Source organism: Doryrhamphus excisus, linkage group LG5, assembly GCF_037039965.1.
Source record: "Doryrhamphus excisus strain RoL-2023G ecotype Guam linkage group LG5, RoL_Dexc_Guam_v1.1, whole genome shotgun sequence".
Taxonomy (NCBI): Eukaryota; Metazoa; Chordata; class Actinopteri; order Syngnathiformes; family Syngnathidae; genus Doryrhamphus; species Doryrhamphus excisus.
Window position 1 is genome coordinate 13,627,713 of NC_136361.1, and position 24,997 is coordinate 13,652,709.

Consider the following 24,997-nt stretch of genomic DNA (forward strand, 5'->3'; position numbering starts at 1 on the left):
TGAATTTGCCATACAATAGAGGAAATTATCAATGATTTTTTAATTTTCTGTTTTGGACTTTAAACTCTTGTTAGAGTCCTCAGCTCATGCTCACTGATGATGTTACTGATGTCCAAGAGGCCAACATTACTGATTTCCTTGTGACTGGCTGGAAGGGAGGATGCCTTCACCCTCGCTTCACCTTTGACCTGTTTGGTACATGCATGCTCACTTGGGCTTGTATGTGTGCACATTTGGCGTGTGGGTACGTGTGTGTGTGTGTGTAACCCACCTGGTCCAGGCAGCCCTGGCTCTAACTAAGTTCCACAGAATGAGAGTCGAGAGCGCTAGCCATCAAGCTTAGTGTTTGCATGTTAATCCATCTTTTTCCTCTTATCCGAGTTCGGGTCACGGAGGAAGCAGCCTAACTAGGGAAGCCCAAAATTTCCCTCACCTTGGCTACTTTGTCTAGCTCGTCCAGCCGTATCCCGAGGCACAAAAATTGGTCACACTGCTCCTGGATCGGAACTGTGTTGCTTCCAGTCAGTGTCTGTGTGTGTAATGTAATCTGATTACAAATGTCACAGAACTAGATGGTTGCTTTTATTGATCATATTAGAGCTTTATTTCAGGGGTGCCAAACTCCTGCCATGGAGGGCCGAGACACTGCAGGTTTTCTTGCCAGCCGGTCACTAAAGCAGGTGATTTTAATCATCAACCCCTCTTTTAATTTGAAGGCAGGCGCTTGTCAATTTAATCACCTGCTGGAGAAACTGTTTGGAGAGAAAACCAGCAGTGCCCTAACCCTCCACTAACACATTTATTTTGTTCTTTGGATGATTGACAAGCAGATTGTCATGGAGACAAAGACCAAAGACGTCAGATGGTCTGACTCACTTCGCCGAGCCCACTGGGACTACTTGGACTTGGACCTCCAACATTCCTGCTCCACCTTCTCCTTTGGTGTATTGATCTTCATGAGTGATTAGCAATCAGTCCAGATCAGGAACAATAAAAAAAAGTTTTTCCCCACGGCTTTGCCGAAGCTCACTTGGCCGCTATCTTGGCAGGCTTGTCCACATCCTCCTGAAAAAAAAGCAAACAGTCTGACCAACATGTCCTCTTGACGCACGTGTCTCAGCGTGGGACTCACATAAGTGCCTATGCTGGAGTGCCAGAATCGAGAGTGTGTGGTGTAAAGGGGGACATCATCTGGGTGCTTGTAGCGACCCTTTGTGCAGCAGCACCACACCAGCTGGTGGTAGGAACAACGGTAATCAATAATAATCAATAATAACCATTAATATAACTTAATAATAGTAGAAGTAGTGACCAGTCCAATGAGCAGCAGGAGCAGAAGCAGCACAGCCAGAGCAGCCAGAACCAGCAGAGCAATTCCCCAAGCGGGAACGCCACCAGCCTGGAGCGGGGTCTGGGCAGTGCCACCTGTCGTAGTCAAACTCATGGAAGATGTGAAGTTGGTGGGGGTGCTGTTGGTTGTCGTGGTTATAGGAAGTACCGTGGACTGTTGAGTGATGTTGGGGTCCTGGGAGGTTGCCATGGCAACTGCCGTTTTTGTCTCCACGCTGAAGATTGTCGTTGAAACGACTGCAATGGACGACACTGAGGAAAAGCAGCAACACACTGGGAAAAGTCCAGTAAATGCATAAATGAGTCACATGACACAAAAGTCTCACCTGCAATCCATAGTGTGAGCGCAGACCACATGCTTCTGCAGAGAGAGAGAGTGTGTGTGTATGTGTGTGTCTGTGCGTGAGACTCTTTTGGTCACCTCCACACAGGTGGAGCCTCAGAGGGCGGGGCCACTCCCACATCCTGCCACCAGTAACAGAACGCCACAGGGGATATAGTGGAGGGAGTGTTGTGCAGGTGATTGCTCACACACACACACACACACACACACTTCATCACGTGCACGTGAAAGTAAATAGTGACAACGACAGCAGTTTGATTACTTTATTGATGACTGATTGAAGACAAATTGGTCATGTGCTTTTAAGTGCAATGACATCACAGACTGTGAAAGAACCTGGCTTCAGCTGTAGGCGTCTTTCTTGGTTTGCGATTGACCGGGTGGTGCAGCCAATGGAAGCGCAGGCATCAATGTAGACTCCACCCCTGACGCCAGTCGCCCAGCCAGATTGTTCCAGAAAGAACAGCTTTTCTCACGCAGGCCTCGCTGCTGACTCAGGGCAGGGCTTAGCTCCAAGAATGTGGCCGAAGCCGCAGAGGACAGGACCGGATCCCAGCGGGGCAGAGCTGATGCCGACCAAAACTGTGATGGGTTTGGGTTCCTATGAGTGAAAACATCATCAGATTTTGGTCACATGGATACCGGCACCTCCATCTTTGTGTGGCCTCACCCAGTCTTCACAAAGCTGGACACGTAGCTCATGGCGGCCAGCGAGAGGCGGCGCTCAGCCAGGGTGAATCGCTGCCGAGTGATTGGCTGGTGAGGTGCACCAAACACCAATTGGACATCCAATGGGACGCGAACATCAGCCCTGCAAGTAGAAATTCAACCATCAGGCCAGGAAGCGACCCAGCTCAGGACAGCAAGCGGTGACCACCTGCTATGCGTGCTGGCGGCGGGCTGATGATACAGGAAGACGTTAGCATTGCTGTTGGCGAAGTGTCTCGCCATGTGCAATGTGGGGCAGATGATGAACAGGTCTCTGCAGCACACATACACAGCACTTTGAAGGAGGCGTGTCCAAACACAACATCAGCATTTAACCTCGGACCTGGTGGCGTTGTTCAGCGCTCGGGAAAACAGGTTGTACCCGGCGGGATTGGGGCTGTGGTCCAGCGAATAGAACCAGACCGCCGCCTCCTTCAGCACCTCACTGTCTTTGGCTCCGCCCAGCGAGCGGCTCAGAGCTTCGTAGAATGCTGTTTTCCCGTCACCACGACCCTGCAACGCCTCAAAGTCCTGCGCACACATGACAAAAACAACACGTGTGTTCCCAGCATATTTGAATGCTCTCATGCCGCCGACCTCTAACCTTTATCTTTTGCGCTCGGCTGATCAGGCCGTCATGTTCCGATGTCCCCAGCAGCAGGTCCACTCTGTGGAGAGATGTTGGGGAGGCAGTGTGGCGGATCGGCGACCAGGACCGGAAGGGGCCGCTGGTGGCCAGTAGCTGCAACACAAGATGCCACGTGAGGAATGCCAACGTGGTTGATCAGTCAAAGTGCGTCATGTGACTACCTTTGTTTGAGCAGCGTTGAGCACTTGCACAGGGGTCGCCTTGAGGCACGCCACCATTTCATCATCATCAGTAATGGGTTCAGAGGTCACACAGTTCACCTCTTTGGCCAGACGGAGCGCTAGCCCTCTGGCGGCGGACGGCGTTTGGACAGATGATGGAGAAAAGATCGAACCGCCCTGCACAAAGATGTCATAGTCATGTGACACATATAGAGCAGAAATGTCTTGACCATTAACCTAACCCAAAACCCAACCTACCATGAGCAGCATCCGCTGGAAGAGAGGCATGGATGACAGCAGGTGAAGGCTGATGATGTCAGCACCGCCACGCTCCGCCCCCACAGTCACTCTGCTCTTGTCTCCGCCCACCAGATGAATGTGGGCGTTAACCCATTGAAGCACCGCCTCTTGGTCAGACAGACCATAGTTGCCACGAAGACCGGATGAACCTGAAGACACATGTTTGTCACTGACTTGTATGTGTGTGTGTGTGTGTGTGCGTCGGTGTGTGTGTTTTGCGTGTCGACCTGTGCTTAGGAATCCAAGTGCTGCTGTTCTATAGCTGGCCGTTACCACGACAAAGTTCCCTATGGCGGCCAAAGTGGAGCCGTCCAAGATTCCTTGGCTCTGATTGGCTGAGGGGTTGAAGAGGAACACCAGCACTGGGACACGCCCCCTCTGGCGCACACAAACACACACACACACACACTATAATTATGTAATTTCTCTAAACGCAATGTATATGTTGACATTACCATGACAACTGGACGGAAGATGTTGAGGTAGAGACAGTCTTCACTGGTGTCCAGGTCACCTGGTTGGACACACATGGGCCTGCAGGACATGTTCAATGTCAATAGGAAGCTCACCCACCTGGCTTCCTGCCTGCCCACTTACCGAAATTTAGTTGCATCCCAGGCTCCAGTCCAATCAGATGGCTGTGCATCTTCAAAGCGAAGTGCTCCTATTGGCGGACGAGCGTATGGAACTCCCAGGAACTGAACCACCGTCTTACGATGTGACCCAAGCGCCGTTTCCACAGCGACACCCTGCAGGGTGCCATGACCCGGGATGGCCAGGGTAGTAACCGGGGACGACAATGCTGTGGAGGAGTCAACAAGGTGAGCACGGTCGGCTGTGATGCTCAGATTTTGGATTGGCTCACCTCTCCTCAGGTACACCTCGGGGGCGGCCTCTCTGATGATCACACGGCAGGAGTAGGCGGTGCTTGCTGAGTCGGGGGTGGAGCTTAACCCACACACTGTTGTATCGGGATAGAGGTGGCAGCGAGTGGCAGATTCTGTACTGCCAACAGTGACCGCAGCGCAGGACTCCGCCTCCTGACAGGCTGAAACAGGAAGCTCGTTAAGAGGATCACATGACATTTTTCAACACTGCTGTCATGTGAAAGACACTTGATGGCACGCGTTACCACGAAGACACCAATCTCTTGTCTGGACTGGGTTGACGGCAATGTCACGGCTGATGTGTATGATGTCAAAGGAAGGAAATGACGGGTCCAGCAAAACTGCTGAGTCATCGAGGAGTCTCCACTTGTCCATGGAAACTGACACACATCAACAAGACTTCATTAAAGCTTAGAACACCAGAATACTACAAATGTGATTAAATATTTTCAACAATTATTTATCTTGTCTGTATTTATGCTCTTTGTCAGTTTGTGTGTATTGTGTAAGTCCTTCATGTTTATAAGATAACCAAACAAAAACATTCTGTCTAATTTCAAGTGTGAAACCTGATGCCTGCAATTCCAGCCTCGGTCTATGAGGGCAGTAATGAGCCTTGCAGCATACGGTGTGACGCGAAAAACAGGGAAGAAGAGCAGTCTGGCGACGTAATTGAGGATGGCTTGTAAGTTCAAGTTTCATGATATTGAATTCCACAAATATTGTAAAGCTGCATCATAACTCGGTGATAATTTAATCTTATCCTTACCTCTGTTTTCGTACAGGTCACAGATGGCGTAACAAAGTTTTTTTTGTAGTTCATGCTAACGCTAGTAGCATCTAGCTTGCCGTGTACAACAGGTATCCGTTTAGGTAAGTACCTTTTTTATTTTTTGTTTTTAACTGTCAAACATAATTTTTCATACTTTTCTGGGACCATTTTGAAACAGTTACATTTAGTTACATTTAGCAAAGAGCAGTTCCAGTTTGTGTGGCATTTTGGTTTTATCAGTGGAAATAAACAGTTTTTTGTTTTAGTTTGCTTTGTGTTTACAATTGTAGACATAGGTCTTGCCATTTATCCAAGCTGTAGGACCTGTAAATAATAACTTCCCTTTTGGGTGCTCATTTGCAATCAGAAATCGTTTATATCGTAGAAAATTGTAAGGTACATATTTACGGCTTTCAAAATAATCTAGTTGCATTTTTTATTCATTCATTCATTCATTCATTCATTTTCTACCTCACGAGGGTCGCGGGGGCTGCTGGAGTCGATCCCAGCTGTCTTCGGGTGAGAGGCGGAGTACACCCTGGACTGGTCGCCAGCCAATCACAGGGCACATATAGACAAACAACCATTCACACTCACATTCATACCTATGGACAATTTGGAGTCACCAATTAACCGAGCATGTTTTTGGTATGTGGGAGGAAACCGGAGTACCCGGAGAAAACCCACGCATGCACGGGGAGAACATGCAAACAGAGATGGCCGAGGGTGGGATTGAGCTCGGGTCTCCTAGCTGTGAGGTCTGCGCGCTAACCACTCGACCGCCGTGCAGCCCCAACGTTCTTGTTATGTTGGCTTATTTAAGCTGTCTTTAATTTTTAAAGCTGACTTTACAGTCCAGATGCTAAGACACATTTTGACTATGATGAATGAATGATAGCTAGGATGCTACTTACTGTTGTTTGGGAAGGTTGGCAGGCTGAAAGCAGGGCACAAGGCTGGAGACGAAGTCCATTGATTCACTGAAAACACACACACACACAACAGTTTACACATATTGTGGGCGTGCATGTGTGTGTGCGCGTGTGCATGTTACCAGGTTTCTGGTACCAGCCAAATGGGTCCGGTGTGGTCTGGACTGCAGATGGTCTACAGTCTTGTGTCCTCCAGTTGGTCTTATGGTCTTCGCCGCATGTTTGAATTCCGAGGCTAACCAGAGAGACACACACCACGCCTGTGCCCCCTGCATACATACACATATAAGGGCCTCTTAATATGTGTGTGTGTGTATGAGTCACATGACAGCAGATTTTGTATGTATACCATCTTTGATGAAGCCAAAACCACGGCAACAAGTGTCCTCATCACAACGGCGCTCACAAGCCTTAAACCTGCAAACACACTACGTGTCATGTGTGTGTGTGCATGTATGCGAGTACACACGTTACCCTTCAGTCAGCGGCATGTTGTCCTTCATCGTAACTCGACTGCGAACTGAGTAAGAGACCATCTTCTGGAAGGAAATTCTCTGATAGAAACTCTTCACTGGTCCTGAAAGATCAACTACACACACACACACACACTCTTTGTTGCTTGATCTGTAAACATTCAGAGAAGATCACGGTCATGCGACTGTACCCATCTTGCTGTAGGTGTTGTTGGGTTTCCTGTCCAGCAGGGGGCGGCAGGGGCGTCTAAGCGGTGTGTCGTAAGCGCCGCACACCCGGGTGTCGGCAAACAGGACACAGCTGAAGAAACCTGCCAATTCTGCGTCTCGCAGATCAGCCGCAGAGCACCGAGGCTCTCCATTGCAGCCTGCAACACATGTACGCACACATACACACTGTGTGAGCACTTGCATGAGACCACCGCTTGCCAGGGGTCCACAAGTGTGAGGACGCACGTGTGAGGCACCAAAGCAAAGCCTGCTGGGAAGTGTATTGTTTTTTGTTGATCCAAAAGGATAGAGCAGGAGGTTTCGTCAGAGGATCTACCAGGATGTCATCTTCCGACAGAGACACAAACTTCCCTTGGACTGAACCTTTACACAAACACACACACACATGCTTATCACCACTTGGCAATGTGGACTGTAGGTGGCGTGGACAGTAAAGGTACCAACCATCCAGAAGTGGAATCAAGTCTGCAGCAGGACCACAGGAAGCGTCGGACGACTCGTCTCCTTGAGGAAACAAATGTTGTGACCTTGTCAGCCTCCATGGCAGAGATGTTGGATCAAAGATAAAAACAGTACCTGACTTCATGTAGACGGCCTGGAAGATGACAATGGACGCTTGGTAGTCCTTCTTGTCCTTACTGTCCTCCGGCAGAGCAGACTCAGCTGTTACAAATGTTAATCAGTTATATTCAATGGTAATCAATTGTACTTATTATTGATCAATTTTACTTGTTAATTAATTGTACGTATTATTCATTGTACTTAATGTTGATTGTTATTCCTTATTAATTGTACTCATTATTGTACTGATTATTAATCCTTTTGGTTCATTGGACCTATGGAATCATTGTACTTATTATGATTGAATACTGAGTCACTCTCTCATCTCACTTATGGTTAAGTTTTGTCCCCCAAAGTCAAACAGGAAGCTCCGCTGCTGCTCGTTGTAAACAAGTCCCGCCCCACAAATGCGATTGGCAGCTCCTTGCCCGGTCACATCCCAGTCACGCCGTCCACACATCATGACGGAGGGAGATCTCAGCCAACCGCAAAGCATAGAACCTGAGAGAGAGGGTGGCGCTGAAGAGCCGAGCTACAGGATTGCATCCCCTGAGGTTTCTCCATTCACGTCTCAACGTACCACCACTCAAGCTGTTTTGGTTGAGGATAAAGCCGCTGCAGCAAGCCTCATTGCGGCAGCCAACCTCACAAAAGCGACGTGCCTCTTCGAGCGATGCATTCATGAACACCTGAGTCCTGAACACACCCGAGACCACCTTGGCCATTGCTATCCTGGTGAAGCTTGTAGTAGACTCCACACCTGGAAAACACCTGACTGTTACAACAACCTCACAAGCCACCTGCTGGTTGCTGTCGCAACAGTACCATTCTTCCTGATGACGAGCACATTGGAGGCCACACCCCTCACCCTTGGGTAGCACCTCACCCAATCAAAGAGCTCGGCCTGAGGATTACCCAGAAATCCACTGACCTGGAATCACACACACCCAAACAAGGGTCTCCTAAGTAACCACACCACAGACAGCTATGTGTTTGTGTGTACCTTGGTGGAGGTGTTGCAGTGTGTGTTCAGGAGGTGTGTACTGTATAGTTGACACTGGCTGCTGGACAACACCACATGATGGCAGGATTTGTCCACTGCACACGCTGAGGGAACAAACATACCAACATACATTGACATTGACGCAGTGTTAATGCAGTGTGCATGCGTGTGTGTGTCTCACCTTGAGCACATGTTCTAAGGTCAGCGGTCACTCTTTGCAGGATTTCAGCATCTTCTGCTCCAAAGACCACTTCTGATTTGGGAACGACCTGGAACCCCCTGAGCACTGTATACACACACACACATTACACTGTGTCTTTCAAAGGCTTCTTCGTTCTTTTTGGCTGTTCAAGTTCACCTGAGCAGTCCTCATCCGTGAATGGCTTGTCACTCTTTGTCCAGTCAAGCTCGACCCCCTCACTGTTAAAGCAGGTCCACCTGCCAGACTGGAGGTCAGACTGCGCTGGCAGGAAGTTGCCTCGGTCAGAGCAGCGAAGGCCCCACCTCTCACAGTCTGTCGCACCTGTGCGCGGTCGCCCACCACAAAGAGGTGAACAAGCATGTGGTGGTGATGTTTGTCCAGCAGGTGGTGTACTAATGCGAAGAACTCACATTGATTGACAGATAATGACCCAGCAGCCGAAGAGCCTTTGGGACACTTGTTGCAGAAGTCCTGTCCCTCTTTGTCCTGATAGGTTCCTTCAGGACACAGAAGACATGCACCCTCTGTGGAGTAACTCCCGGCAGGACAAACAACTGCAGAGACACACATCACATCAGCGTCAAAGATCACAGTCGTTGGTATGGATGATAGCGAACCAGACTCACCGCAGCCATCGCCACTGTCGCTCAGGCTGTAACCACGGGAACATCCCAAGGTGGGCATGATCACAGAAAGTTGTCTAGGCTGTGTCGTGAAGCCAACATGTGCCACCATTCCCTTAAAGTCCTCCAGGAGACGATTTGCTGAGAACAACAGTCCAATGGTCAACGGTCCAATTTGTTCCACAGGGCCACGCTTTGGACATGTGCTCACCCATGTTGTGGAGCTCAGGGAGTTCCAAGGCCGGGAGATCAGACAGGACGGCAGTCCAGGTAATGGTCACCATCAATGCATCTTTACCATCACAATGCACACGAACTGACGACTCGTCACATAGCGACACTTGCTGTCCCGAAGCTGGCAGCTACACACAAACAGACAGTTGAGCGAGCGAGCAAGCGTTTCCGTGTGTGCATATGTGTGTATCACCAGAGCAGAGCAGAGCCCTCTGCTGGTCATGTTGTTGAAGAGCAGAGAGCGCAGTGTCTGCGTCTCCAAGCAGGATCCTCTCATCGTCCACTGCTGTGACATGGACAACCTCTGGGGAGGCTGGCTGACTGAACACATACACACACACACACTGAGGACTACACATCTGCGTAATGACTGGAAATATTGAACATGGTGCAGGGTCTAGAGGTTGTACTCTGGCAGGCTCCAGGCAGAGGTTTGTTGTCTCCTTCCCACTGGCGGCCATCCATCTCGCATGTGAAACTTTGGACAGGAAGTGAATTGTGGTAACCACGGTGACAGATGAGGTTGCAGCTCTGTCGGCCATCTTGTGCAGGGTCGCACACTAGGGTGCCATGCGTGATGGGGGAGTTGGCACAGGCGGGACCTGGACACCAGCAGAGGTCACCGACAAGTTAAGCTCACTGGATCCTGCTTATTGCTACAACTTGGCATCACAGCACATCTCTCAAATTATTCAAAACAGTCCAACATCAGCTCATTTGGGATATTGCAGTTTATTCGCACATTACCCCAAAATTGTATATTTTCATTTTCCGCACCATTCCCATTGAAAAAGAATGACCAATTAAACGCTTTCCACATTTTTCAATTGACTCAAAGCTGTCCCAACTTCCAAACCTCTACCCATTGAGGAAATTTTTACTAATGTCCGTGCATCCATCCATTTTCCTACGTTTAGCCTGGTCACGGAGGCGGCAGTCTCAGTAGTCTCATGAACAAGACCCAGAGATACTTGAACTCCTCCACCCAGGGCAACCCAGAGGGTGCAATCCACCCTTTTCTGACTGAGCACTATGGCCTTGGATACAGCCCGATGAGGCTATCATGACTAACTCGTCTGCAAATAGCAGTGATGAGATGCTAAGACTTCAGAACTGGACTCCCTCGACGGTTTGGCTGCGCCTCAAAATCATGTCCGTGAAAATTATAAAAAGGAATCGTTGAGGTTTTGCCTCGACTACCTGCTGTCAGCTGCTTCACTAGACCCACAAGCTATCCATGATCGATAGGACTCCTTCTTCAGCGAGACGGAAGCCCTGACCTCTGGTGTCCACCATCGGGTTCGGGGCTTGCCGCCTCGACTGGCACAGACCATCTTGCGGCTGCAGCTCCAATCGGCTTCCTCAGCAATGGAGTCACAGAACATGGCCCGTTCAGACGTGATATCTTTGTCTTCCTTGGGAATGCAGACGAAGCTTTGACGGAAGACTGGACCAACAGGAGACTCTGCCAGATGTTCCCAGCACACACTCACTACACGTTTGGGTCTCCCAGGTCTGTCCATCATCCTCCCCCGCCACTTAATCCAACTCATCACCAGGTGGTGATCACTTGACAGGTCAGCCCCTCTCTTTGCCCGCGTCTCTAGAGCATGCAGACACAGGTCTGATGATACGACTACAAAGTCGATTATAGACCTATGGCCTAGGGTGGCACACTCCACACACTTTGCTGATGTCATCAAACACCCGACCTGAGGTCAATTAGGGCCAGCAGACAAGAAAAACCTACGGTCACATGAAGGAGTGCGTCCTGTCCGTTGAAGTTTTCGGGTCCCCTCCACTTCCTGTCCGTCTTCAGACACACACCAGCAGGATGTCACATCACACTGGAGCGGGACAAAGGTACCATCTGGGCGACACTGGCGACCCTGAAGCTCACACCAACTGGGACCTGAACGTGTTGGTAACACAAACAACACTTATATTGCATGTACTGTAGTGTACGTGGGTTTGTGTGAGTAAGTATGTACAAGTGAGCTGTCCATCAGGGCTCAGCGTGGCAGTCTGTATCATCTCTCCACTCTGAGGATTCACACACCAGCCTGTAGTACCCTCTGTCTGCAGCACTGAGAAGCGACCATCCTCAAACACAAAAACAACATTTTGGTCATAAATTTATGGTCCGAGACCTTCATGTTCAACTGTGGCCAGTAGGGCTTCATTTTCATCTTTTTTTTCAAAAATTCAAATTATTGTTCGGGCCCAGGCACAATTTTCAGCTAATACTAGTGTTTTTACCTTGTCACAATGTGGGCGGTACCCTGACATGGAGGCGCTGACGTCAGAGCCTTTCATCCAACCAGAGAGGAGCGAATGACTCTGAGCTCTCTGACAGCGTGTGAGACCTGCACCAAACACACACGTTTAAACTTTGTTTGCACGTCCATGTTGTCTTTTATGTGTCATATATTACATTTGACCAGAGGACGCGAACGGTTGCTCAGCGAATCAGGAACATACTCGCCATCTTCATCAACACACCAACACTGACCTGAACACACACACTGATGAGCATGAGTTGTGTGTGCATTCATGTTTTTATTGTAGTGTGTGAGACCTGTGCTGGAGTAACACTGTGTGGGGAGCCAGCCTCCATCAGCGTCACACTGAGGACTGAACATCTGATAGGTTTGACGTCCTGAAGGCAGCAACATCTGGATGGCTGAACACCAACAAACAGGAAATAAAGAAGGAGCTAATCAAGTTAAGTGATGAAGGGCGGGACTCACTGGAATAGGCAGCCAATTGTAGAGCAGCTTTGGAGTTGCTTATCAGCCAATCGGCTACACGCAGCACCTCCTCTGATGGGCCAACCTGCAGCTCTTTGGCGGTCAGACGCAGACCCTCAGCCAATAGGAAGCCATATCCCGCAGGGAGGTGAGAGGAGTTGGAGACAGCAATGATGTTGCTCACTTCCTGTCTAAATGCTGACACTGCCTCTAATGCCCGCGAGCACTGACCTGTGAATGATCATGGATACTTACTAGCATGATCCATGAATATGTATACAAACATGTTTGACAAAATAAACAGGAAGTCCATTTTCAAAATAATAGTTTCTTCTGACCTGTGGAGGATGGAGGCTTTTGAGGTCTTGGGTCAGGACCTGAAACACAGCAACAAAAAGAATCAACAGGCAAGCTAGCAAGATTTCAAAAAACGAAAAGTTGCAGCTAAGGTGTCCTACAGGTGATGACACCCCCCGCTGAGACCGCACTCGCTGGCGCCCCTTGGCGGTCCACGCAAAAGCAACGTGAGCTCACACACTGCAGCGGCAGAAAGTCTCCGTCCTCAGAGCACTCAGGGATGTGGACGACAGCCCCTGCTGCCATGCTGTCTTTTAGCATCAGTGCCTTCGTTCGTGCTCTTTCACAGTGTAACGGACATCGAGGCCTGGCGTTGGCAACCCGCGAGCCTGGGATCTCTTGACCGTGTGGTGTGACGCACCAACACTCGCTGCCTCGACACTGAACTTCCTGGAAAGTGCCTTTGGGTGTGCAGCTGGGAAGAAAGATGGATGCCATGTTGTCAGCCGAGCAGGAAGCCATCATAAGCGTCAGAACCTGGACAATGAGAAGACATTTAGATCTGCAAAGGTGGTGTTCAATACTTGCAGGCGCATACCTGACGCAGTGAAGCAGAGCCTGAGCTGCTCACTGCCTTCAGTGTGTGGTGGAGTCCAGACAGGAAGGCAGGGTCCTCAAGGGCTTTGCTGACAGAACGAACCAGGTTCTGATGTTTGAGCAGAGAGGAGGGCGAGTCTAAACGGACGACTCCTTGGGTTCCCACAGCACCACTCAAGTTGAAGTTGGCGGCATTCTTGAGGAACTTTCCTCCAAACAGATTCTCCTGGAAGCGTCGAGGGGAGGAGTGAGCTAGGGCCTCCAAGGCCCCGCCTACTGAGGAGAGGAGCCCGTGGAGGACATCTACCATGACTGACAAAAAGGAAGTAGGTTCCGCCTCCTCAGGCAACAGATCCCTGATTGGCTGAAGGAGGGTACGACAAGAAACATCTTGTCCCCCCGAGGAGGATGGAAGACGAGGTTCCAGTGGGCCGGCGAACAAGCGGGCTAGCGCAGCACGCCGCTGAGAGTGACAGTCGTTAGCCACACTCAAACCTTTATGATGATGATGATAAAGAAAAGAGTGAGAAAAGAGAAGACCACATGTCGAGGACACGTTGCCACCGTACTCGTACTTACCACAAAACAGGATATCTCCATGTTGCCGCGTCCCAGGAATCTCTGCCCCTGTGGGGTCGACACACCAACACTGCCCCTGCTGGCACTGCTTTGAGGTGAAGGCCCCGCCTTCCTCGCAGGATGGAACCAAAACATTGGAACCCTCTGTCGCCTCCCGCCGCTCCTCCTCACAGGGTGAGGGACCTGCAGAGGTTAAGTTATGGTTTGCAGTAGGTTCTGCCTTCTGGACCAAGTTCAGTCCCAAGTATCCTTACATCTAAAGCGTCCATTGACAGCCAGGAGAACCCCCAGCGTCCTCCTGTGCAGCACCTTGTACACATTGGACTCGGAGAAGGAGCGAGTCGAGTTGGTTTCGGAGAAAGCAGAGTCATACACGTCAGAGAGGAGGAGCTCCACACCTGGATGCAAACCACAAATCATCGTTCTCGCCTTCTGAGGAGTTACTTGGGAGTTGGGTGCGTTGGACGGAGTCACCTGTGTTGGCCATCTCATGACCCCTGCTGTCCGAGCAGAAACAGTAAGAGGAGACCAGCGGGAAGAACTTCCTGAAAGCGGTGAATGTCGCAAAGGCTTGTGGGAAGCTGCAACACAAAATGTGGCGGTCAATAGGTGTTACGTGCATGTGAGTGAACGTGTGCAGGCGTTACGTGTTGAAGGCGTGCAGCAGGTCCAACTCCTGCCTGTCTGTCATGTTAATCAGTTTACACTGAACAGGAAGAAAGCTGCCGTCCTCCGAGCACTGAGGCGGTGAAGGCGGTGAAGGCGGTGAAGGCGGTGAAGGCGGTGAAGGCGGTGAAGGCGGTGAAGGCGGTGAAAGCGGTGAAGGCGGTGAAGGTGGTGAAGGCGATGTGGCAGCGTGAAGGAGTTGCCTTGCTCTCACTTCGCAGCTGCCAGGGCCTGTAGGACAAAGTTCAACTTCATGAACAACAACATTGTGGCTGTCTCAATTTGTGTATAAATACATACTTCCAACTAATGCTATGTCTCAAATGGTCTACTTGCATAAGTAAACGTAAATTAGTTGAAGTATTCCAAGTGAGACACAGCCTCTGTACATGTACATACAATGGTGAGGTGTCCCTCTCTGCCGCGTCCCGTACAGCTCCATTCCGTCATGGTCCACACACCAACACTGCCCCCTGTTGGAGTCACATTGAACTGGCAGGAAGTGGCCCGACGGCGAGCACCGCAGGCTGGATTGCAGCTGGCATGCCGTTGCACCTGAAGTGCATGTGAGAATATCAGTGAGTTGCTGACCAACAAGTCATATGATCACAAGACTTACACTGAGGAATAGAGCTGTTGGTTCGAGTCCCAGGCACCTCCAGTCCATCAGTGTCCACGCACCAGCATGTCTGGTCTTGCCCATTGCATTGCACAGGCCTGTGCACACACACACACATGTGTGACTGACATGTTTAAACTTGATGCAACATCCTTTAACACACCTGAACCGTCCATCTTGTGTACATTGCGGGACATTGCCCCCTCCTCTCAGTGCCTGGCATGGCGTCGGAGCGTGTGAGTCCAGCTGGTACCCTACACAGCAAATAGAAGCATCTGTATTTTATCACTACACTAACCTTGTCAGAGATCACATGACTCTTCACCTGAAGGCTTGGCCAGGAGAGTCTCGGAGAAGAAGAAGACCAGGATGAAGAAGACACTCAGCAGTCGGGCCATGGTGGTCTCTGCTGTGACGGACCCGAACGGGTGGTCTTTTTATAAAGCTTCAGAGCTGCTGAGTCATCACTCATCCTCTCCCTCCTCGTGTACATCTCTGCACACCCAAGTGTCCTCTACAACAACTCAGCAGCCGCCAGTCAGCGTGACGCCTTCAGATTGGCTGAGAGCATTTGTTAGACGCACATTAAGACGTCGATGAGAGCTTGGAGAAGCAGCCTCCTGAAACGTGTTTGTTTTAGTCTCAGGTGTGTTCTTCATACTGGAGGGTCGTTAGCTAGCATTGTTGTGACACAGTAGTAGCAAAATAAATATACACGCCTTCACATCAGCATCCAAGCTGAAGTCATATTTTGCACACATTACTGAATACTTAATCATTGAAAAGGTTTCATTGTCTGAATGATGTCTAAATCCAAAAGATGTGGACTCGAGTCACGCAACTGGGACTTGAATCAGAATGCAATCTCAGTGGCCAACTTACAAAACCCATATTTAGCCAAATCTTGACAGTGAACATGGGTGCTCTGCAGGAAAATCTGTGCGGATGTCCTGAAAGGGATAGTTCCGATTTTTTGGCTTGGTGTCCTGAGCTGAGTTCTGGTCCGATTTCGGTGCTGAGAAAAGTAGTTCCAGCTAGTTGCCGGTTTCACAGTGTTTACTGCTGGGATACTAAAAGTAAACATTTCTGACTACGAAACAAGCGATGACGACATTCCCTTAAGCACAAAGCCAAAGGGATATCTTTATGAACCGGAATACATGGATGCCGAACTTCATCAGGGAGTTCGGTATTAGTTTCATAGAGTTTGGTGCCATAAACAAGGTGCTAATGAGCGGCACAAATTAGCTAGTTCTTACCTGCGGTACTGTAATTGCAGAACTCTTCCAAACACGTCTCATCCTCTGTCATGGGCATGTATGAACGTAATCCTCCTCGTAAAAGTGTGCACTGGACACACAAAGCTGTTTGACCCTCGCCACTCTGGTTCCCACATTATAGCCAATGGCAAGCAGCCAAAGTTGTTTAATAGTAATGTCCGTGGCAGGAAAATGATGGAAATTTATGTCACTGATGAGCGACACTTAGCCCGGATAATTATAGGTACGTAACATTTTTTTAAACCACTATAAATCTCGCGTTGCAGTGATCATGATCCGTGCATCTAACCAATGTGAAACACACACAAACACAAGACTGGAGCGCAAAGTGATTCACAGAGACATTTGCGTGGTCTGATTTTTTTTCATATTACATTTCTTCACTGGATTTTTTGATTAGCCAAATCTTGTAAATGTCTACTCTACTCTTGACTTTTAAAACTGATTTTCACAGCCTAAGTTATGATATATATATTTTTTTAACGGTTGTCAGGGGGTTGATCACAGTTTGTGTCTTGACTTAGTGCTAAAGCAATGGGGACCCAAGGCACTATTTTCCGGTATGAAATCTGCTCTAACTTTTGTTGATATATGAGAAGAAGTGACTGTATCAAATCAATCACATTAATTAATCAAAGACTTGATTTTACAAATTCAAAAAAATTGTAACATTGCAACTAGTCTACTTAGACTTTGACTTTGGACTTTGATCAGCAACTCAGGACCTGACTCAGACTTGAAAATACTAGAGGTTTCAGTGAATGAGTTGAGCAAAATGTGTCCTCTTTTAAAGTATTCAACTGTCATTTTCAGCAGGCCAACGCATTTTCCACATAATCTGCCTCACTGAATGCATCTATTAAAGTCCACTTGCATTACCGTACTTTGCACTGACTAAATCCTGAATGCTATGTCAGCACTCTTTTAACATTACAAAGTCTTGTCACACTGGTCTTATTTACGCACAAAAAAAATAAAAATGCACCCATTGTATTTGTCAAATGTGTCACATTGTTAAAATGGCATTTTATTTGGTAAACAATAAACATTGCTTATGACTTGTAAAGAATCGAAAATTTCAAGTCTATCATTTCAAACTTGATTCAATCTGTCTTGCCTTGATCAGCATGTCTTCAATTGCAATGAAAGACTTGCAAAACATTGACTTTCCTAAATCCTTGTAGAGAATTCTGAATTGTCAACATCTGCTGAGTCATCGCAATGTGCTCGCTACTGCTGAGTAGACAACAAATTCTTTGCTGTCCTTCACTGGTCTGTGGACACAACATTTGACATTTAATTTTGAATATGAGCACAACTGTGTGTGTGTGTGTGTGTGTTTGTGTCGTACCTGCTCACAGCCGTTTGTTTAAACCGGATTGAGGCATAGTTGATTTCCAATGCACTGTGGCTCATTTCCTGTCCGGCTGGTTCAGCAGATGATGGGAAGTTACAGTACACATGTTCACTGTGCTGCTTCACATACACACACACATACACACACACATACACATACGCATTACTGGTGTATACTTAACTCCCAGCTGCATGATGGGATCTCAGTGATTCGCTCACTCACCTTCTGCTCCGTCTCACCTTCCAGACCTTTGACGTTCTCACATGATGCCACCCGACACTTCCTGAAACACCCATTCATGTCAGACACATGCTAGCTGTACTGATGCTATGTGTATCCGGGTGACCGGAAGGCCAGTGGCATAACTTTGGCACCTTTTAACGATGAAGATCAGCAGAATGAAAAACAGCAACACCACCATAAGGCCAAAGGCCAAGCCAAGAGTCAGCGCAAACTGCCCATCACGTAAGTCTATGAAACATAGATCAGATTTGATTGATTAACTTGATGGCGGTGTTCCAAAGTAAGACAAAGAGCATAAAGGACTGAGGAGCAAAAACAGGGAATAATTAACTGGATTGACGTGCTTCCACTTTCAGGCTGAAGGGCAGCGACGTGGTCCTCGTGTCCTTTGCCAGCGCACAGGTGTAGTTGCCAGACTTGCTCTTGGTCACGGAGCCCAGCTGCAAGGCAGGGCCGGATTCTGAGAGGACGTGGTTGCCATCTTGGAACCAGCGCACCTCCAGTTGCTGGAAGGAGCAACGGGAAGTGCAGCTCAGAGTCACTCTGTCGCCCTCGCTCACCTTGGCAGGGGTGGAGCTTAACACCAACATCTGAGGGTTATCTAGTGGAGGGTAGGCAACATGGCATTAAAGACTTGGACGCTATGCTAATTGTAGTAATGCTAAGTATGCTTATGCTACCCATACTGATGCTAAGTGTGCCAATGCTAAATGGGCTTATACTTACACTAACTTGAACCTGGAAATGAGATACCCAAATGATACTTTAAGTTCATGCAAAGGTACCTGATAATCTTATAATTTTTACTTTTTTTTAAAGCATGCCTGTGCTAACTGTAGTGGTGCTAAATATGCTAAATTCCAACTGTACCGATGACATTGAACTTTGCCCCTGTGGTGCCGGTGAAATGTCCCAAAGGGTTAGCAGCTTCCATCCGGAAGCGGAATGTTCTGCTGTCTGCCTCCCGGACATCGTGGATCCGAAGTGTGCAGTTTCCTTCCAAGTCTCCCAGGTACTGGTACCGTGAGTCATAGGGGGGCTTGGCGCTGTCGTACACGGACGGTGTGCTGCCATGACAAATGAGGTGATTGATGCACCACACCACCCTGATGACCTCCATGATGGGTGTGAACGTGCAGCCGATTGTGACTGTAGAGCCTTTCACCGCGCACACTGCTGAAGGGTGGTAACGTACCCGTGCAGCTACGCCCACCGAACCTGCTCAAAAACCACCTGGTGATGTCACCTCAGCACAAATCACAAATCAATGTTAGAGATGTCAGCCACTCACCTGTCAGAAGCAACACGACGAACACGTTTTGACGCCAAAATGGCATCCTGGCTGGCAATGAGAAGAAGAAGTAGTGAGTGTATTGTGAAAGCACAGCTCACTTCCCCCTATTTAACTCTTTTCTTTCACACTGTTGTGAAAGAAAAAGATTGTTCTGTTGTGAAGTAAGAAAATTAGGGCAGCTCATGCATAACTTATAACTTTTATTTTCAAACAAAGTCAAATGTTTGGATTTCGTTTGATTTGATCATATTGATGCTCATGTGACATAACAGTGTAGGGGCGGGGCTTTTTAAGAGTACCAGCTCATGCAGGAGGATGTTGCAAGGATGTCTCACTCTGATTACATTTCCGCACTCAGGAACCGAATTGATTTTTAAATGTTTTGACGTAACAACTGAAGTTTCTCTACATAATCACTTTATTGAAAACATATTGGTGTGGTCGTTATTCTAAATTACGTTTCGTGGTTTTTAGTGTGTTAATCCCGTCAAAGTGTGTAAAATCGTTTCTCTCTGCAGAATGAAGCCCTCGTTTTAATAAACCAGCTTCCTCCGGCCTCACGGCGCAGACTCCCTGCATCTCAGCGCGAGAGCATCAGTCAGCCAGCCACCGCCTGGACGACGCCTGGATCCGACTGGACTGATCCGGACCGGATCGATGCGGGCTTCGTGTGCTTCTTGCTGACTCTTGTCGTCTATGGACGTCAAGTAAAAAAACAGTGGCTGCTCGTTAACCTTTCCACTCTTTGCTTTTGTCGTCTGGACGCTATCCGCCCAGTCACAAAATGGCGGACATGACAGAGCTGCGACCCTCTTACGGTGAGAGGCCCGATGGTTTTGAGTGGGCATATTGTTTATTTGTTAGTTGTGTTTATTGACAGAAGATTTGGTGGCCACAACACAGCCGACATGGGCGTCACCCAGTTGATGGGGTTGCTTTGTAATAACATGTTTTAAAAGCTTGACCAATTTGTCGCGATGAGACGAAACAGCAACTAGGATTAGCTTCATTTTAGCAGCATCAGGCGGACTTAATGTCAACTAAAAGAAATCATTTTTATGGGCGTTCACGCGCATCCTTTCGTGGGCCTAGTGGTGACGTCATGTCTGTACCCGGCAGTCCCAGTGCACCCGTACATTACGTCATCATAGTACTGCTTACTGCACGCTCGCTCTTATCTGATGACTTCACCAGATGTTGTTAAAATACTACATTGCAGTGCAACTATGCAACATTATCTACTAAACAATGTGTGTGTGTGAGTGTGTGTTGCCAGGCAGCCAGCTCCACTCTGAAACACTTTGCAAAACATGACATCATGTGACTTTGAATGAAGAAAGTACTTCATTCTGATTGGTTGCAGACAAACTCAGTTGTGTGTGCGTGTGTGTGCCTCTGCCTGTGTGGACTACAGACAAAGAGCTTCACAAACCGTCCCCCCAACCCTCACCCCCCATCCATGGAGGGGTAAAGGCTTTGTCATGGAGGGTTTTCTCACTTCCTGTTTTTCCTGCAGCCATGTCTCCCATTCTGGCGGGCTTCCTGGGTGCGGGTGTCCTGGTTCTCGTGGTGATCGTCCTGGTTCTGCTGTGGTCCTTCTGTCAGCGACGTTACCTGCGCATATCGGGACACTACAAGCTGCACGAGGACCGTTACTGCGACGCTGAGGACCCGCCCTACAAGTTTATCCACATGCTGAAAGGCATCAGCATTTACCCAGAGTCCCTCAGCAGCAGCAAGAGGATTGTACGCAGCGCCAGGCGAGCCGAGCGTGATGGAGAACGTGGCTGCGCACAGGCGGGGGGGAGAGGCCTGGTGTTGGTGGACGCGGAGAACAACATCCTTGATGTCCCGGGTCAATTGCAAATGAGTCACCTGGTGGCCCCTGCCGGACCAGGCCGTATGGAGCGGGCATTACCCGTCCGCGCCGACTACTGCTGCTTGGACAGCAGCTCGGCCAGCAGCAGTCAGACCAGCAGCAAGACCGGGTCGCCCTTCACCCCCGCCTCCTCTGAGCCCGAACCAGAAGCCAGCCTAGGTGCTATCAGCCTCACTGTGGACTACAACTTCCCCAAGAAGGCCTTGGTGGTGACCATCGTCGGGGCCCGAGGTCTTCCCGCCATGGATGAGCAAGCCGGCAGCTCTGACCCCTATGTGAAGATGACCATCCTGCCCGAGAAAAAGCATCGCGTGAAGACCCGGGTGCTGAGGAAGACACTGGATCCGCTCTTTGACGAGACCTTCACTTTCTACGGCGTGGCCTACAGCTCGCTACCAGATCTCACACTGCACTTCCTGGTCCTCAGCTTCGACCGCTTTGCTCGTGATGATGTCATTGGGGAAGCAGTAGTGCCACTGAAGGGTGTGGACCCGAGCACAGGCCGAGTCCACCTGAGCCAGCAAATTTCCAAGAGGAACATGCAGGTGAGGTGGGGTGGGTTTATTCCTACCACTTTATGCAAAATTCCACTCATGCAGAAATGGACGTTCATCTTTAAGGTTTGCTCAGTGGGACAGAGCATCCCAGTTCAGCATTGTTAACAGAATTCCTATGACAGTGACAATGTGTCTGCTGACGAGGTGTTCTCGTGTCAGCAGATAATGTCGTTGACAGGCAACTGCATTCACTGCCGATGTCTGGATGGACTCTTTTCTCTTTAGTTTCACAAGGCAGCTAACCTCCACATTACTATACTGTCTTTTTAATAGGGGTGTCTTGATACAACTCTTTCAATTCCCATCCATTACCGATATTGCAGCCTTAGACACTGAGGAGAGCTCTGCTCCAGCTAAGGAAACCGCACTCGCAAAAGCAGATGTTCCTGCTCTTGAATTCATATGATAACTAGCCCTGTTTATATGAAGTTCTTGTAAACAATAGCCGCATTTGCCTGCACAGCCGTGGTGTCGTGGATGTCTGTGGTTTTCCACTTCAAAGAGGAGCCTCTTGTCACCCATTATTTAATATGTGATATGACGGCCTGCCACACACTTTATGACTCAGCATTACCCAAACGGATTCTTTCCGTTGTGCTGTACAGCCTTGGTAACTGGAGCTATTATGTCCTGCGGAATATCAGAAAAGCACGAATCACACATACTTGATGAAGTGATACCACTCACAGAACAATGGCAGCAACACTGGGTATGAGAGAACTCACCCTTTTACTTATGTACCCATGTGAGGTATAGTTTCATCCACAACGTAGTGGCAGCTTGGCATAATATAGTAAGGTTTGAGCTGCTCATTTAAGCGTTAAATTGACTTTACTCAACACTGACTTTTTGCCATCCCGTAGGAGTTTCCTGACTCCAGTTCTGGCTGACAGCCACATGGCTGACACACTTGTTGTTGTGATCACACAGACTATTTGGTCGTGGCTGGGTAGACACAGTGGGTCAGAATCTGGAATCGACTTTTTATATTTGAGTGCCAGTATTGGGGATATGAGATGCAGGGTGTTATAATCCGATATATTTTTTGCTGATATCAGCATGATATCTGATAACAATATTGAATTGGGACATCCCTAGTTTTTAATGCTCCATGTATCTTTACTGTGCAGCATTGCATACATTCTATAATTGTCATGTCCTTTTATTGTTCCATATTTACATCATATTTAATGTGTTGTGTATAATATTATTATTTTAGTGACATGTGTTTGATCATTGAGACAAGAAGTTATAGATGTCATGTCTTTTGTTATCAGTGTGAGAGTCGTGGTGAGCTGCTGGCGTCGTTGTCCTACCAGCCGGTGTCTCATCGTCTCAGCGTGGTGGTCCTGAAAGCTCAACACCTCCCGAAGATGGACATAGCCGGCCTGTCTGCAAGTGAGTAGATACAGGCAAAGCATGTTGAGGTGGTTACAATCCAAGCCACTAGTTAGCATCAGAGTATTGAATCTGGTCTTGGTGTCCACAGACCCCTACGTGAAAGTCAACGTCTTTTACGGTCGCAAGCGTATCGCTAAGAAGAAAACCCGTGTGAAGAAGTGCACGCTAAACCCAGTCTTCAACGAGTCCTTCATTTACGATATCCCACCCGAGCTGTTGCCTGAGATCTCAGTGGAGTTCCTGGTGGTCGACTTTGACCGTACCACCAAGAATGAAGTCCTTGGCCACCTGGTGCTTGGCCTCCAAAGCCCCACCCTCACCGGCGCCTCCCACTGGCGGGAAGTCTGCGAGAACCCCCGTCGGCAGATCTCCAAATGGCATACCCTGAGCGAGTACTGAGGAACATGCTGGGACTGGACCAGTGAAGACTCCTGGAAATACAGACTAATACAGTGTACAGCATACACACACATATACACACACACAAACACACATACACACACACACAATGTAATGCTAGTTATTAAACACTCTCTATTATCTGTCAACACCACATGTGCATCTGCTAAGAAAATGCTGAGCTTTTGAAAAAGAAAACCGACGTTTGTGACGTCTCGCCTCTCGTGTGTGTAAAGCTATGAAGAAAAAAAATCCTACCCTACTCGCCCCCGCTGTGGTTGTCATGCAGTTTGTTGCATGTGTTTGTGAAGAGAAGAACTAAAAAGCTTCCCCTCATGCTGTGGTGGTCTCAGAGGGGAGTTAGCGTGCAGGTAACATTTGTAAAATACCGTGTGCGTGATTGCAGCATGAATGTTCAATTTGTCTTTTGTTGCTTTGTTTTGCTACAAAGATCTTCTGGAACACTCTTGACACCCCACCCACCCGTCCGGCCCAAAAACCCATCCAAGCAACAATGCTAGTAAGAATGCTAAGCTAATCACACCATCTCAAGTCGGTATGAGCGACCCACCTAGCAGGTACCTTACTCCAAAGATCTGTATTACATATTTTGATGATGATGATTTGTGATGTCATTGTTTATTAAGTTACAACTTTTGTCATCATCCTTCAGTCAAACTCCACTGTAATATTCTGCCAGTGAGCGGCGCTGTTGTCGGAAAAAAAAGCACATGAGAATCCACATGACGGTGTCTGTCTGGTGCTCTCAAATAAACATCCCACAATGCAGGCGTGTCCAAACTTGGGAGGCTATTTGGTAAAAAGAAAAAGGAATGAAATATGTTTAAAAGTTACATATCATATCTCAAGAAAAAACAACCTGCATATGAGCTTTGTGTTATTAGCATCAACATTTCAACTTTCTCTGCTTATATTGTGCTCTTTTTTTTAACAATTTATTTTTGTAATTCTATTTTTACAATATCCCAAGGACTAATACAAATTTTGTGGGATGCAAATGGCTCCCCCAGCTGCAGTTTGGACACCCTTGTCATAAGAAAATGATTTCAAAAGACGCACAGTGAGTCATGTAAGCTGTCGCCAAACTAACGTTGCATCACTCGTAGCAAACAGGAATTAGATTACAACACATCCCAGTGTTCATTAGTGCACCCAATAAAACTCTTTTAAAGTTCCTCCCAACAACCTGTGGTGTGAACGAGGGTCATGGAGACTGTAGATTTTGTATAGATGTACTTTCCGTGTGATGTCCTGAAAGCTTCCCTGCTGTACACCTGAATGATGCTAACCTCCCATTGACGTGCAAATAAAACAAGTTAGCCTGATGCCTCCTCTCATCTTATCCTTTCATTATTTCCGCCTCTGGCATGATCTTAAGTACATATTTTTACTTCTTGTGTAACAGATCCTTACAGTATCAAATAGCGACCAGCTGGGATCGCTGTTTGGGTGCAAAGAGCTGAGTCATTTCACACAGGAAGCCTGTTGTACAGTGTGTGGTCAAAGGGATGAACATAATATCTGCAAAGCACCAAATGTCTGTGGTGACACGCATTAAGGAGATGCGGTCACATGAGTGGCTGACACACACTGGAGCTTTATATCAGTTCTTTGGTTTGTGCACGTCAG

At 48.3% G+C, this 24,997-nt stretch overlaps 5 protein-coding genes across 6 annotated transcripts; 1 reads left to right on the forward strand and 4 right to left on the reverse strand.

The window, feature by feature from the left end:
- Window positions 1–574: 574 nt before the first annotated feature.
- On the reverse strand, window positions 575–1,829 carry LOC131105483 (uncharacterized). The gene is made up of 4 exons (XM_058053639.2): window positions 1,677–1,829; window positions 1,313–1,602; window positions 1,133–1,234; window positions 575–1,065 (listed from the first exon to the last, which is right to left on the reverse strand). Exons 1-4 carry the CDS (start codon window positions 1,705–1,707, stop codon window positions 1,027–1,029), a joined length of 462 nt encoding a protein of 153 aa, XP_057909622.2. The 5' UTR covers window positions 1,708–1,829; the 3' UTR covers window positions 575–1,026.
- Window positions 1,830–1,942: 113 nt separating this feature from the next.
- tg (thyroglobulin) lies at window positions 1,943–12,317 on the reverse strand. Its single transcript, XM_078790749.1, has 37 exons — window positions 12,180–12,317; window positions 12,008–12,112; window positions 11,864–11,941; window positions 11,689–11,795; window positions 11,421–11,532; window positions 11,180–11,341; window positions 9,840–10,031; window positions 9,623–9,750; window positions 9,407–9,557; window positions 9,199–9,336; window positions 8,983–9,126; window positions 8,729–8,893; window positions 8,552–8,656; window positions 8,371–8,474; window positions 8,193–8,298; window positions 7,948–8,127; window positions 7,698–7,868; window positions 7,383–7,469; window positions 7,251–7,310; window positions 7,032–7,169; window positions 6,767–6,943; window positions 6,577–6,691; window positions 6,452–6,519; window positions 6,225–6,371; window positions 6,085–6,150; window positions 4,644–4,778; window positions 4,377–4,559; window positions 4,109–4,313; window positions 3,967–4,045; window positions 3,739–3,889; window positions 3,470–3,660; window positions 3,212–3,388; window positions 3,006–3,143; window positions 2,745–2,932; window positions 2,571–2,675; window positions 2,364–2,504; window positions 1,943–2,294 (listed from the first exon to the last, which is right to left on the reverse strand). The coding sequence occupies exons 2-37, from the start codon at window positions 12,102–12,104 to the stop codon at window positions 2,036–2,038; spliced, it is 4,950 nt and encodes a 1,649-aa protein (XP_078646875.1). The 5' UTR covers window positions 12,105–12,112; window positions 12,180–12,317; the 3' UTR covers window positions 1,943–2,035.
- A 721-nt stretch (window positions 12,318–13,038) lies between these two features.
- Window positions 13,039–15,383, reverse strand: LOC144898521 (thyroglobulin-like). The gene is made up of 10 exons (XM_078790750.1): window positions 15,263–15,383; window positions 15,101–15,191; window positions 14,938–15,035; window positions 14,718–14,873; window positions 14,478–14,549; window positions 14,300–14,396; window positions 14,127–14,233; window positions 13,907–14,050; window positions 13,653–13,835; window positions 13,039–13,568 (listed from the first exon to the last, which is right to left on the reverse strand). The coding sequence occupies exons 1-10, from the start codon at window positions 15,333–15,335 to the stop codon at window positions 13,054–13,056; spliced, it is 1,536 nt and encodes a 511-aa protein (XP_078646876.1). The 5' UTR covers window positions 15,336–15,383; the 3' UTR covers window positions 13,039–13,053.
- Window positions 15,384–17,190: 1,807 nt separating this feature from the next.
- On the reverse strand, window positions 17,191–19,348 carry LOC131105482 (uncharacterized). 2 transcript variants are annotated; one of them, XM_058053636.2, is made up of 7 exons: window positions 19,109–19,348; window positions 18,688–19,035; window positions 18,149–18,418; window positions 17,949–18,045; window positions 17,797–17,857; window positions 17,569–17,693; window positions 17,191–17,491 (listed from the first exon to the last, which is right to left on the reverse strand). In XM_058053636.2, exons 1-7 carry the CDS (start codon window positions 19,152–19,154, stop codon window positions 17,431–17,433), a joined length of 1,008 nt encoding a protein of 335 aa, XP_057909619.2. In that variant the 5' UTR covers window positions 19,155–19,348; the 3' UTR covers window positions 17,191–17,430. The 2 variants fall into 2 exon arrangements, with proteins under 2 accessions (XP_057909619.2, XP_057909621.2); XM_058053638.2 differs by having other exon boundaries at window positions 17,192–17,491; window positions 17,569–17,690; window positions 19,109–19,346.
- A 327-nt stretch (window positions 19,349–19,675) lies between these two features.
- syt11b (synaptotagmin XIb) lies at window positions 19,676–24,693 on the forward strand. Its single transcript, XM_058053635.2, has 4 exons — window positions 19,676–19,929; window positions 20,628–21,535; window positions 22,825–22,945; window positions 23,037–24,693. Exons 1-4 carry the CDS (start codon window positions 19,896–19,898, stop codon window positions 23,345–23,347), a joined length of 1,374 nt encoding a protein of 457 aa, XP_057909618.2. The 5' UTR covers window positions 19,676–19,895; the 3' UTR covers window positions 23,348–24,693.
- The last annotated feature ends 304 nt before the right edge of the window (window positions 24,694–24,997 follow it).

What these genes read in the sequence shown, in the direction of transcription:
- LOC131105483 (XM_058053639.2), bottom strand. Translation starts at nt 1,707, where the DNA reads ATGTGGTCTGCGCTCACACTATGGATTGCAG. An exon ending in TCCTGCTGCTCATTGGACTG is followed by an intron (nt 1,235 to 1,312) that starts GTCACTACTTCT and finishes TCCTACCACCAG; the next exon opens with CTGGTGTGGTGCTGCTGCAC. An exon ending in ACTCCAGCATAGGCACTTAT is followed by an intron (nt 1,066 to 1,132) that starts GTGAGTCCCACG and finishes CTTTTTTTTCAG; the next exon opens with GAGGATGTGGACAAGCCTGC.
- tg (XM_078790749.1), bottom strand. Translation starts at nt 12,104, where the DNA reads ATGTTGCTGCCTTCAGGACGTCAAACCTATCAGATGTTCAGTCCTCAG. An exon ending in ACGCACTCCTTCATGTGACC is followed by an intron (nt 10,032 to 11,179) that starts GTAGGTTTTTCT and finishes GCTGGTGTCCAG; the next exon opens with GTCCCGCCTGTGCCAACTCC. An exon ending in TGGGATGCAACTAAATTTCG is followed by an intron (nt 4,046 to 4,108) that starts GTAAGTGGGCAG and finishes CATGTCCTGCAG; the next exon opens with GCCCATGTGTGTCCAACCAG.
- LOC144898521 (XM_078790750.1), bottom strand. Translation starts at nt 15,335, where the DNA reads ATGGCCCGACTGCTGAGTGTCTTCTTCATCCTGGTCTTCTTCTTCTCC. An exon ending in TCTCCTGGCCAAGCCTTCAG is followed by an intron (nt 15,192 to 15,262) that starts GTGAAGAGTCAT and finishes TTTGCTGTGTAG; the next exon opens with GGTACCAGCTGGACTCACAC. An exon ending in CTGCTGCACGCCTTCAACAC is followed by an intron (nt 14,234 to 14,299) that starts GTAACGCCTGCA and finishes TTTGTGTTGCAG; the next exon opens with CTTCCCACAAGCCTTTGCGA.
- LOC131105482 (XM_058053636.2), bottom strand. Translation starts at nt 19,154, where the DNA reads ATGCCATTTTGGCGTCAAAACGTGTTCGTCGTGTTGCTTCTGACAG. An exon ending in CGTCGTGTTGCTTCTGACAG is followed by an intron (nt 19,036 to 19,108) that starts GTGAGTGGCTGA and finishes GTTTTTGAGCAG; the next exon opens with GTTCGGTGGGCGTAGCTGCA. An exon ending in AGTGGAAGCACGTCAATCCA is followed by an intron (nt 18,046 to 18,148) that starts GTTAATTATTCC and finishes TATGTTTCATAG; the next exon opens with ACTTACGTGATGGGCAGTTT.
- syt11b (XM_058053635.2), top strand. Translation starts at nt 19,896, where the DNA reads ATGGCGGACATGACAGAGCTGCGACCCTCTTACG. An exon ending in AGAGCTGCGACCCTCTTACG is followed by an intron (nt 19,930 to 20,627) that starts GTGAGAGGCCCG and finishes TTTTTCCTGCAG; the next exon opens with CCATGTCTCCCATTCTGGCG. An exon ending in CATAGCCGGCCTGTCTGCAA is followed by an intron (nt 22,946 to 23,036) that starts GTGAGTAGATAC and finishes TGGTGTCCACAG; the next exon opens with ACCCCTACGTGAAAGTCAAC.